General features: G+C 47.7%; 1 protein-coding gene across 2 annotated transcripts in view; it reads right to left on the bottom strand.

Annotated features, from left to right (window-relative positions):
• CRIP2 (cysteine rich protein 2) overlaps window positions 1-12,519 on the bottom strand; it is a 189,947-nt gene that overhangs the window by 141,387 nt on the left and 36,041 nt on the right. Inside the window, exon 1 of one of the 2 annotated variants that reach the window (XM_069208847.1) lies at window positions 9,027-9,194. The exons of the other annotated variant lie outside the window; for it this stretch is intronic. Within the exon in view, the coding sequence (XP_069064948.1) occupies window positions 9,027-9,189 (163 nt within the window). The 5' untranslated portion in view covers window positions 9,190-9,194. Of the gene's footprint in view, window positions 1-9,026; window positions 9,195-12,519 lie in introns of those variants that run through there. 2 annotated transcript variants of the gene reach the window in all.

Consider the following 12,519-nt stretch of genomic DNA (forward strand, 5'->3'; position numbering starts at 1 on the left):
GAGTGAAAAGCTGGCAGTGAGGTATAGAAAAAAACACAATCACACCACACCCTGAAAGTAAACTCCCAATGTGAGCGTCATTAGTTTTTTGTTTTTCAATAACTGTGTTTTTTTTGGGTTTTTTTTTTTTAAAGCAGAAAATGTGAAAAGCTTGGTGATCAAAACCAACGGGGACCCTCCACCAAACTTTTTGCACCTCAAAGGAAACTGCAGTGACGGAGGTTGCCTTCAAAATACAAAGATGACCACTGGGCCGGAGGTCATCGTGTGACACATGTTAAGTTCCATACCACCCTGATGGATGGTACTCTTGTGTGTTTTCAGTCTGTGGTTTCACATGGAACAGTGAAATTGATCTAGTATGTAGGGCAAGTGAGTACCTGGTGGCGAATCAAGAAAGAAACAGTCACCTGTATAGCATTGCATGGTACTGTGCGCCACCTCATGGCTCCAAGAGATCAGCTCTTGGCATTCACAACGAGATATTACGTGACCACGTTCTTGTTCTAGACGCCATGCATGATCAGTGAGAGGATAGACTTATACGGCACAACATCATGAACTGAATCACCCTAATCTTAACAAAGAATCCGTACGGGTGTTCAGTGATCTCGATTTTGGCCAATGTGGTAACAGGGGCCAAGGAAGAAAGTGGGGTTTGGTCAATTAAGGAAGCTAGGAATAAAACCCCGCCATCAAAACACACCATCTTAGCCGCTACACTACTACTACTGAATGACAAGAGGGTATACAATGTTTGAGGGAAAACGGCGGACCATTCCACAGGGTAGGGAACTGCACAGAGCACCTAAATTTAAGGGACCAAGACAGAAAACTTTCTAAAATAGAGGAGATTTCCATCTCTGGAACATGGAAAGGTGAAATACTGTTCTGTCTTTTTTTAGGTCTGCAATATAGGTTTGGCAGTAATAACTAATCTGTCATTTCACAGCGTGCCTCAAAACCCAAACAGATAATCATCTAACAAATGGAAATGTTGGATTCTATTGTTGGAGATGTAAAATTGGACAAAAGAAGAAAGTGAATGACCCCTGTAGCTGAAACAGTTCACGAAGGGAAAATACCTCATCCAACTCTTCAGAAGAAATATCCAAATCACAAAACTTCATAAGAATGGATGTATCTCTCTGAAGACTTATCAAAATAGGGTCAATTTAAAAGTGTCGCCATTTGAGATCCGTCATATTTTTGTAATTTCTCTGCCATATTTTGGAAACTGGTGACGAGACCTTGTGCGTTTTAGAAAGTTTATATTATTTATTTGTTTAAGAGTTTTGTGAAGTAGCAACATATCACCTTCTGGCTACTTATCAGAGCTTAAGAGTCCTGCATCCTGTCTTCCATTAGTGTGGCACCAGATCCTGGCATCTATCACAACTAGACAGGCTGACACCGGCCCACAGATTCCTGACCATTAAAGGGGAGAGACCCTTCTCAAAGGATGGGTGGTCCCGATGGTGGTAGGTTGAGATTCCACAGCCTCCTTGAATAGATGTGTTGTCAAACCTCTCTTGAAAGGCATATACTCTCTGCATTATTGTGCAACTCTCTGTTTATGGAAGTGTGAAACGTGTGTGGGCTCAATATTGTATTTTATTGTAGCAGTTACTTCGCTTACGATGCCACTAAATGTTGTGTTGTAGCGCTTGCCAGCATGCTGTATAGCTCAGGGGGTGTGGCTCGTAGGATGTTGTCATTGTTTTGATCTTATGTGGGAAGTGTTTCCATGTCTACGTGATGACCACCGAGGTGTGGAGCACTTAGCAGTGTGAAAGATCAGGAAGTTTGGAAAACGTGTGACAAGAGAATGACTTCATGGCTTGCATCATACAGCATGCTGCCAGCTCTGATCAGCTCTGCAGGTCCTTATCTGATGTTCTGATTTTCTTTAATCTTCTCTGCCTAGGTTTCTGATTGGCTTGTAGCCACAACAGAAAGCAAACAAAAACAATTGCACCGTGAGACATTTTTAAAATAAAGGACTCTGAGGGTGCCATCATGTGCCTGGACCCAGCTGATGTCACACCCTGGAAGAGCAGCATAGCGGACACAGGAGTATTCTTTGGCACCATGTTGCATCTCACTGTTAAAGTAGGAAAGAGGCTCCTTTAAGTGAATTCACCATTGAGCACTTTTAGCCTCATGAGTGATGTCATGTATTTTTAACCCACAGTGTTGAAAATAGGACTGTGTTAAGTCTCAGGCATAAATAAACCTGGATCGAGCGAGTTTGGGTCGGGGTTATCCACTAATAAGCCTCCCGAGGCTGATCCATGCCAGATTATCAGGATAACCAATACGTAAATATCTCAGAATTAGATGTATTGCATGTTAATTTATCACACGCCAATGCCCACAAAATATGGCATGAACCCAAGCACCCGTTCCCACGGATGAAAGGTTGGCCAACCTCGCTGCCCACAGCCAAAACATATGCACTGGCCATCAGAGCTATACTTGCCTCTGGGCACTATGTTTGTGCTGTACTTAGGGGCGTAACTTCCTCTGAGGGTATTTGGGGTGTTACACCACACCCCCAAATAAATTAATTTTCTTATAAATAGTTGGGTACAGGTTCTTTTTGTTGCATAATGTGAGATGTCCATAGGATTTCAGCAAGAATGTTTACATACACAGACCTAAAACGCACACACACTCTGTGTGAAAGCCCTCAAAAATATTGATTATTTTCAGAATATTTTGCTTTCTCTCCTACTGCTTCTACTAAAAAACATGTTCCTTTCTCTGTCCACTGCCTCTACGGCCCCTGTTGTGTGCCCTGCTTGTTGTATAATTTATTTAAACATTATAATTCTGAAGTTCACTTGCCCCCACCCCCATCTTACTGATCAAGCTACGCCCACGGGTGTTATCCACTGTGACATGGCCAGTCATGTATCCTGACTTGGATGCTGTCCAAAGACAAAGGATCCAACTTTGAAACAAGCATTTGCAATGCAATGGGTCTCCTGTTTGCTCGTGTTAGAACTGTTAACATGGTAAATTCCTAACTTGCCACTTAAACTGAAAATGAAAAGTAAACAGTTGACATAAGCAGGCCATTTCAAAGCACCACGGCAGCCATGAGCGCGAAGGAGAGGCACAAAAGGAAAAAGAAGTTCCCTTGCAGTCAAACGTATAGGCAATCACGCAATTATCCATGTAACAGGGTCGGTGGCCAAGGCAGTAACCAAACCACACCAAGCAGGGACAAATGTAAAGCATTTAGCAATGATAACAAAGGATTTTTGAAAGGCAAACCCACGAACGAGTGATAGTGATGTACGTACAGTGTGCGTGGTTAAAAACCCACAGATAGATTAAAACAGGTCAGAGCGCTTGCGCGTTCAATCTAAAACACGCAGCTTGTGTGCCCAGTATTAACCAATGCACTTGAGTTTATGGGAAATTCCCGTAACCTCACTGACGTGCTCCCTCACTGGCGCTCACTGCCTCGTTGCAATGTAACGTGTACTTGCAAGGTGCAGTTACATGCCCCACCTCCCTTCCGCTCAGATCAAATTTTTGTGCTCAGTTTTCATCTGGTCCCCAGAGCGGTCCACACAGCAGCTCGGATTGGCGACGATGCTGCTACAATAAAACTGTGCTATCTTCGCGACGTGTGGATCAGTGTGCCACAACGCTGCAACATCTGTACGTAGTCTGGGGAGCTCATTCTGTGGGATATTCGAGTATTTTATCTGGTAGCTGGTGATTAGGCTTGCAGACTCCAATATTTCACAATAGCCAATTGCCAATTCATAGGAACTCTATAGATGCACCCGACTGAGCAGGACACTGCACAACAATAAGGGCTTCGGGGAGCTATCAATGCATGAGGCTGGTATAAAGTAACAATAGACGGATGTTACTCCTGCATCCACAGAGTGAAGGTAGGCGGGCAGGATGGAGTCAGTGTAACCGGATACAAGGAGGTCTTTAAACCGCATCAGCAGGAAGACGTCGCCGGGCTATTGTGTGCCTAATTAGTTTCACAGCATGCAAGCTTCCGCGAGTGCTGGTGGTGGGGGGAGGGGTGCGGGGGTAACAGAACGGCGTTGAAATACGTGCACGTGCGGCCAGTGGGGTGTCATATGTAGACTTCCCCAGCGAGTGACTGGGCTGTGGGCGACACGAGACGTTTCCTCTCGTTGAGGAATACTATTATATAGCGCACACCATCAACTGAACTGGCCAAAGCGCTTGAATAAAAGGGAGGGTAGCATCTTAATATTGGTCCTTTATCTATTACTAAAAGTATCTCTGGAGTGGACGCTCAACCTATCGAGCTATCCTAACCCGCGAGTCTCGGCGGCCGCGCGTGCGTGCATCCCTGGGCAGTATACAAAACATAGGTGTCGTGTACACAAGGCTGGTCTGAATTCCAAGAGGGGTCCTGGGTGATCTGTAATCAAGAGCAGCGCCCCCGGGGATAGATTACATAGAACATATTAAGGTCTCTTGTTAGGGGAAAGTGCTCATACTTTCAGTGCAATTAATATTGCTCTGGCACTTCTTATTGTGTAAAAAAATGGTAATAAGGGCCTGGGGTGAGAACTGATAGCTTCGCAGCACTATATTGAGGCATGGGGGCCTTCTATGCCTCCTTGGTAACATGGCCTACTGTGCCACCTGGGCAGCATGCACCATGCACGGGGCCAGCACCTCTTTGCCTCCTTGGGCTCGAGGCCCTGGCCACGGGGGAGGGGGGGGGGGGGGGTCTTCTGTGCCTCCCTGGGCAGCATGGCACCACACACAGTGGTGAAACTATCTGCGCCTCTCTAGAGAGCCTGGCAACGACCCCAGGGACCTTCACTCAGCCCCTCCCCCAGGAATAACGGTGCCACCCCCCATCTCCTATCCTAATGGTGCAGGATTCATCTCAGAGGTCCGGACCTTCTGTGACTTGTGTGGCATCACGACACCCCCTTCACAGAGGATGCCTTCATAGGGAGAATGATGGAGGGGTCATTTATGGCTCGAGGGGGGCCTGGCACCATCTTTACAAGCAAGAACCTTAGTGCCCACCATACTCACTCGTAGTTGCCTTCTACACTTTCCTTGGCAGGATGGCACCTAGGGGAAGCATCTTCTGTGCCACACTTGCCAGGAGGTCACCTTTCACAGAGGTCAGTATCTTCTGTGCCTTCCTGTGACAATATTATGCGCAAAGAACTTTTGTATCTATTTGGACACCACTGTGCCAACTTCAAGACAGGGCCTTCGATACCTTCACGGGAAGCATGGCACCATATTCATTAGCAAAGGGGCCTCTGTGCGCCTAAGAGGCATGGCACCTTACTCTGATGTCATGGGCTAGGCCCATCCATTCTGCACCATGATGGGTACCATGGCAGCATCACTAGGGGTCGGGATCCGGTGCCTTTCTAGGCTGCGTGGTGCCATCTTTATAGTCATGGGACCTCTGCCCCTTTCTAGGCAGCATAAAGCCACCTTTATGAGCATGGCTAATCTGTCCCTTCCCGGGCAGCGGGGAGCCATCACTCAAGCGACTGAGGCCTCCCTTCAGTCTCTTTCTGGACAGCTTCCCCAGGGGTCAGCACTTTTTGTCCTTCCATAGCTGAGTGGCTGCTGGTGCAGCGCGCGCCACAACAGAGCTCGAGCCGGCCTGGGACGAGGGAAATGTCATCCGACCCCCCCCCTCTCCGTCCTTGCCATGAATCGGGCTTTGTTTCGGTGTCCCAGGCCCACACTGGAATGGTTGGCGGGGCACCTCAAAGGGCAAATTAACACGCCTGTATCCTCGATTGTATCTGTCTGCCCGGTGGGCGAAGGAAAGAAGCGGGGAAGGGGCGGAGGAGGGAATAAGTATGTGCCAATCACAGCCCCTTAAACAACACCATGGAGGAGGAGGAAGGTTATTCACCCGTCCTTGACGAGAACGTCAACAGCGGGAACGGAAGGAGGAACCAGGAAGACACAACTGAGGCAGAGAACTGAACCTGAAGGTCCACATTTCCAAGGGGGCAGAACCCACAAACACTGACCTGTGAGGTTAAAAATGCGTCTTAAAGAGGGAGAATTGGACACTGTTGGGGAGGGCTGAGTGTGAAGAAATAAGGGCGGCAACGAATGCCACCGCTCCTGGTGTAGCTCTTGGGTGAGCATTCACATGGCTGCGCTAGGTCAGTGTCCGCCAATGGGTCACTCCGCGTCACTCTCGGATGGACACGGCCACCTGTGCCCGGTGCACAACCACCGGGTCAGTCTCCTGGGCATGGTGCTGGAATACAGAGCTTTACGTTTTGTGCTACAAGAATACTGTAACAAAAACGTTGAACAAATATTTCCAAAGTGTACACAGACAACATCCACATATATGTACTATGATGACAAATGTATTATTTACCATCCTAAAGGTATGTGGATGTGCAGTCCAGAAACTTATCAATATATTCTTACATCCACGATATACTGTTTGTCGATCATTTTTCTCTCATATTCTTGTAACAATCCATTTCTTTTGGTGACATTTATCTGTCGCTGTCATTCCTTGGTGGACCCAATAGAGCTGAGCCTGCTTGTAACAACTCTTTACAAATGCATCTGGAGTACCATGCCGTCGGGTGTGTCTTCCTGCAGATGTATACAATGCATTTCAGTTGGCAATGGCCACTTTGTATGCCAACCTCGAGTCCGGCCTCCTTTACAAATGCACTGGGTCAGTCAGGCCGCTTGTGCCACAGCACAGCCCCATGGCATGAGAGTGTATGTGCGTGAGGGAGGTGCGACACGTCAGACCCGAGAATGATGTAACACATCAGAGTGTGTCCAAAAGTGTCATCTTCTCCCTTTGGTAAAGAGTTAACGTGCCAAGACATGCATATGCCAGGGAAGCATGTAGGTGCCCCACGTCACAACCCTTATAACAGTCACTGGCCAAAGTTGTGGGTGTTCGTGAATGGATGGAGGATGTGGTCAGTGATTTTGTTCTGGTGTCTTGCTTTACTCAGTTCTTTGTTTAGTTTGTGCACTGCTCTACATTCTGGGAGTACTTCGATCCCCCCGCCTTACACAGCTTTAACTCAGCTTTGTAATGCCGGATCCTTCAGGCGCCATTAAAAGCTTTAAAGGGGTGGGGGGGGGGGGGGGGGCGGGGTCTACTGTTGGACCGGGAGTTGCCACCTGGCCGGTTTTATACCTGCATGAACGGTATTATAGTGTCTCAGTGAGTACAAAAAATATTTTAAAAAATAGGCAAAGCTGGTATTTTTCCCCTTATGAGTTCATAATTTAAACAGTAAATGTAAGCACAAAACACTCTAAAATATGTTCTGCAGCTGCCCTTATGAACCTGACTGATAATTAAAGTAAAAAAAGGCCATGATACATAAGAATTCAGACTTTTCCATTTAAAGTTCTACTTAAGGATCCTCTAGGGTTTTGCAGAATTGTAAAACGTGCACAGATGCCTGCTATTTTTTCTCTGGGAAAAGTGGTAACCCTAGTTGGACCGCTTTACTGAATATGAAACTTTCCTCAGTGCTGTGACCCCTGCCCCTCCTTCAGATGAACCCTGTCCACTGTGGCATGTATTAGTGTGCAGGGCGAATAGGGGGGAGCCCGCAGCGTGCTTAAGACGTTAGAGTCCACCTTAGCGTGACAACGGAGATAACCAGGGGTAGAAGTGATGATGCCAAAAAGATGGGGAGGCCTGGTGTATATATGCCAGGGCACCGGGATTGCACACCTGTATATGTATTCTTGACTGCCAATGATGCCTACGCTATAACGATATATGCCATTCTAATCTGCTGCACCCTGAATCTTATTTACTGCACTGTATGTGTATGGCTGTGTTTAAAATAAAAGATGTTATATTTAAAAAAAGACTTCGGAGTCTACCTTTGCCTGCTCAGTTCTAGTCCATCCCATCAATAGTAATTGAAGTCCAAAGGCTGCTGGAGTCCTTCCTCCCCTTGATGACCTGCACGCCTCCAGGTGTCACGCCTCCCTGCATCCTCAGGGTGGTCTTATACCATGGGGCACGGCTGGAGCCCTAGGAGCGCTACTAGTCAGACATCTGGGACATGGTGAAGATGCAGGTAGACGCTGTGGTTCAGGACACCACCGAAACACATTTCCTCTCTTTGGTGTTGCACGAGTAGAAAGACTTTTCACCCTGAGATGTAGGGTCTTGGCTATCAATGAGCCAGTAGGTAGTGGTACTGGGGCCCAGAAGCCTGCGGGGCCCACCGAATCCTGATCACTGTTGCATCAGGGCCCTCTTTCTTTGCTTGCACTAGGGTCCATTTGCCCTTGCTACACTACAGCTGAGACGGGTAATCATTTGTAACCCATCAACCGGAATTTCCATAGGAATCCCCTTTGGATTTTCCTATTCTACCCATCCCATTGGGCCCATCTCGTTGTTGGTGTGTATAGGGGCATAACACAGGCCTTTGCCATCCCTTAGAGACCAGGGGGTCTCCGTTGCCCTTCAGGGGCCCACTAGTCCATCATGGGGCCCCCACTGGGCCAAAGGCAAATTACCATCTGTATGATGTGGGAGACCAAAGGCTCATAGTCTCAGATTGCATAGGGCACCTTTATTCAGCCTTATGTAATTGCATACATGCCAATAGACCCGTTTTAGGCGGGAGAGTCCAAAATGGCTTTATTTTGGGTGTCTACCGCCTGAAATTGCCTGATAAAATGTTGGCATGTGTGTAATTGGGCGTGTACTCCTGTGTATGTTTGCAGGCGTCTCTGGGTCCATTGCGTCACGAGCGCACCCCCCATCCTAGGCCCTGGGAATGTGCTAGGAGGCTGTCGCGCGCTCACCTCAGCACGTGCACTGGGCCGCGCTCACCCCCGCCACACCCTGCGGCGCCCCAGACTGGCAGGAGCGCCGCGCCAGGCCGCAAGAGCAGGGCGAGGGAGTCAGACAAACGAGAACCGGATGCCAACAAGGCATCTCCGGTGCAACGTCTGGGCCAACCCCGCCACGGGCAGACAGACAGCCGTTTCTGTTCCCGGCTTACCGGGATAAGGCTGGGTGTGACTTCGAGCACCTTCCCTTGGCCCAGGCTCCAGGCCTCGGTGGATCCCAGCTGCTCCACTCGCCACCTCAGCCCTCCACGCCTGCTGTTTCCAGAACCACTGCGGGGCGTGTACAGATGAATGGAGCTTCTGTAGCGGCTGCATTCTAAAGCAATAGTTTTTCCCCTTTTTTATTGAGTGCGTCACGTTGGTGTAGGGGGTGTGTGAATGTGTGGAGGGAGGAGGGGCAGCTTTCAATAGCCCACAGTTTCCAACAAGAAATCCAGTGTCAACTGAGGATGCCAGGATAAAGGATGCTGAACCCTCCACTGAAATGCAGCTGTGCTAGGGTGACCAGATTTTGAAAGCCAAAAGCCGGGAACATTTCACACAAAAAAAATATAGAAGAAGAACTAATTCATCATGATCCAAGTGGCACAGAATTACAGCGCTCACTCATATAGAACCACAGTTGAGGCACTAAGGGAAATAAATACCATGTCAATTTTAATACCCAGCAGCATATATGTTATTTAAAAAGCTCTCTAATAACAGCTGCTAGCTATTGCTGCTTTGTAACACATAAAAAAGTGCCTTCACTGTTTGAAGTCGACCCCAACTTAAAACCGGAACCTGACCCAAATTGCAGAACTCTGCAGGGACAGCTGGTGAAAAACAGGGATTGTCACAGCAAATACTGGACGCCAGGTCACCTTAAGCTGTGTGTACAGAAACAAGCATTTGCAATGCAACGGGTCTCACGATTGCTCAGCTATTAGCGTTGTAAATTCCTAACCGGGCTTTTCTTGTCACATACATTGAAAATGAAAAGTAAAAGTTGACATAAGCAAGCCGATTCAAAGCGCCACAGCCGCCATGAGCGCGAAGGAGAAACACATCAGGAAAAAGCAGTTCGCTTGCAGTCAAACGTATCGGCAAACGTACAATTATCCATGTAACAAGGTCGATGGCCAAGGCGGTAACAAAAGTGCCCCAAAGAGGGACAAACATAAAGCATTTACCAATGATAAAGGATTTTTGAAAGGCAAGCCCAAGAACGAGTGATAGTGATGGGCCTTAAGGTGGGCGTGGTTAAAAGCCCACAGATAGATTACAACAGGCCAGAGCTCTTGCGCTCAACCTAAAAACAAGGTCTATGTCTCTACTGCTCAGCCCCTTTAACTCTGTAGCTCTGCCGGCTAACAACCAGTACTATTAGCACTACGCAGCAAAGAACCAATTCATTCAGCAGTGTTGCTTAAATCATGTGGCAAGGAAACTCAGCATTATCTATCTCCCATAGTAAAATTGCTTGTTTAATTCACATACAATGTTGCCTTCATGTGTACACAAATCCACATTTACACACTCTTTTTACTATTTTTATTCAGCTCATCCCACTTACCCTTTCAAATGTGCCGTTAGTTTCTGCTTTATTCTTTATTGACAGTATAGTGCACCAGGAAGCCCCTCTTTTTATTAACAAATATCTCTGTACAACACTGTACATTAAATATTTTAATGTATGTTTCTTACTGAGAGTTCCACCTGAAGACTAAAGCTGTACCCCAGTGGGAATGTTAACACATTATGGGCAATACTGTCACCTTTCCGAAGACCTAATACAGCAATCCACAGTTAAAAGGTGATCAGTTAACATTTATAACCCATGTGCTGCGTTTTAGTAAATTTTGATCGACTAAGCTAGAAAGAAAGTGTATTTTGTAGAAATCTGAGATCTAAATATTGTGGATTATGTAGCAAATGTGGCAAATCCACATTCCCACTAAAAAAAGTAGCAGCCCTGAAAGCACTTAATTGCGATGGTCCTGCGCCTATAACACATTTAGGGGGTCATTCCTGGGTAGGGGACGGAGGAAGCACCGGCAACAGGCTGGCGGTGCTTCTGGGGCTATTCTGACCGCGGCGGTAAAGCCGCGGTCAGAAAAGGGAAGCCGGCGGTTTCCCGCCGGCTTCCCGCTGCCCCTGTGAATCCTCCACGGCGGCGCTGCAAGCAGCGCCGCCATGGGGATTCCGACCCCCTTCCTGCCAGCCTGGTTCTGGCGGTTTTCACCGCCAGAACCTGGCTGGTGGGAATGGGTGTCGTGGGCCCCTGGGGGCCCCTGCAGTGCCCATGCCACTGGCATGGGCACTGCAGGGGCCCCCTAACAGGGCCCCACATTGATTTTCAGTGTCTGCTTGGCAGACACTGAAAATCGCGACGGGTGCAACTGCACCCGTCGCACACCAGCAACTCCGCCGGCTCCATTCGGAGGCGGCTTCCTCGTTGCTGGTGCTTTCCTGCTGGGCGGGTGGGCGGCCTTTTGGCGGTCGCCCGCCAGCCCAGCGGGAAAGACAGAATGACCGCTGCAGTCTTTTGACCGCGGCACGGTCTTCTGGCGGTTCCCGCCAGGCGACCGCCGCCCGCCAAGGTAGGAATGACCGCCTTAGTGCATTATGAAATGACGCCCCTGTAAACATTTACATACAAAATTGCATCTAAGCCACAAACTTGCTCACCGGACACCAAACACAGTTTGTGTTTCACCTAAGAGAGTACTCAAAAGGCTGGATGAACATTGACCTTTATAAGTTATGAATGCTACTACCACTTAGTTGAATGTGATGCATTTATGTGACTCTGCTGGGTCCCCTTTCAATCCCTCACCCACAGAAATCAACTGATTGATGGGTTCTGTCACCCTCTTCAACCTTTAGGAGGCTCAGCCAGCGCGCTGTGCATCCCAAACTGCACTTTCTCAGGATATAGCTGCACATGTGGAAATCCAAGTCTAATGCCCTACCCCTCTTATTCCTACACTGCTTTCCAACAAGGCAAAGACAAGTGTTTGAATGTTGGAAGCACACTGGCATCCTTAGCACATTCAAATGTATGACATGGCTCGTTCCCCTGTCTATATATAGCACAAGGTCAAAGCTGCAAATTGAACATCACTTGAGGATAAACTGGTTCACAGTCTTAGCAGGTGGTTGGTGAATTTTCCTAGCCAAGGCCAGGTCTCCAATAGATCAGCGTGGCCAGTCTAGCATCGAAATATGTTTGTTACTAAGTGCCTAGTGCACACTGTGTGTGAACCAAATACATATATTCTTCTGCTGAGCTCCTTAAAAGTCGCCTCCCCTAGCACTGGGCCCCACATGGTCCCAAGGTCTACCTAAGTTCTCTCAATGGGAAATATGCTTTCTAGGTACTACTTGAATGCATCATTTGACCCCATTTTTGTCAGCTGGCGGTTGGGACTAGAAACTTTGAGTCCTTATTAAGAGCCAAGATGTTTCTGCTGTGGTTCTCTCATGCTGAGGCAAAATCTATCTTAAAAAAAATCACTGTGAAAAAAATAACTGGGTGAAAAGTTGACACAATGAATAATTGTGATAACCATCCTTCACTTCATAAAAGTCTTGCAGTTGTTGAAGCTCGTTCTCAGATCAGATGGATAAAATATGTGTGAAGTATTTATTCAGTACCAAAAC

Source organism: Pleurodeles waltl, chromosome 9 (genome assembly GCF_031143425.1).
Source record: "Pleurodeles waltl isolate 20211129_DDA chromosome 9, aPleWal1.hap1.20221129, whole genome shotgun sequence".
NCBI lineage: Eukaryota > Metazoa > Chordata > Amphibia > Caudata > Salamandridae > Pleurodeles > Pleurodeles waltl.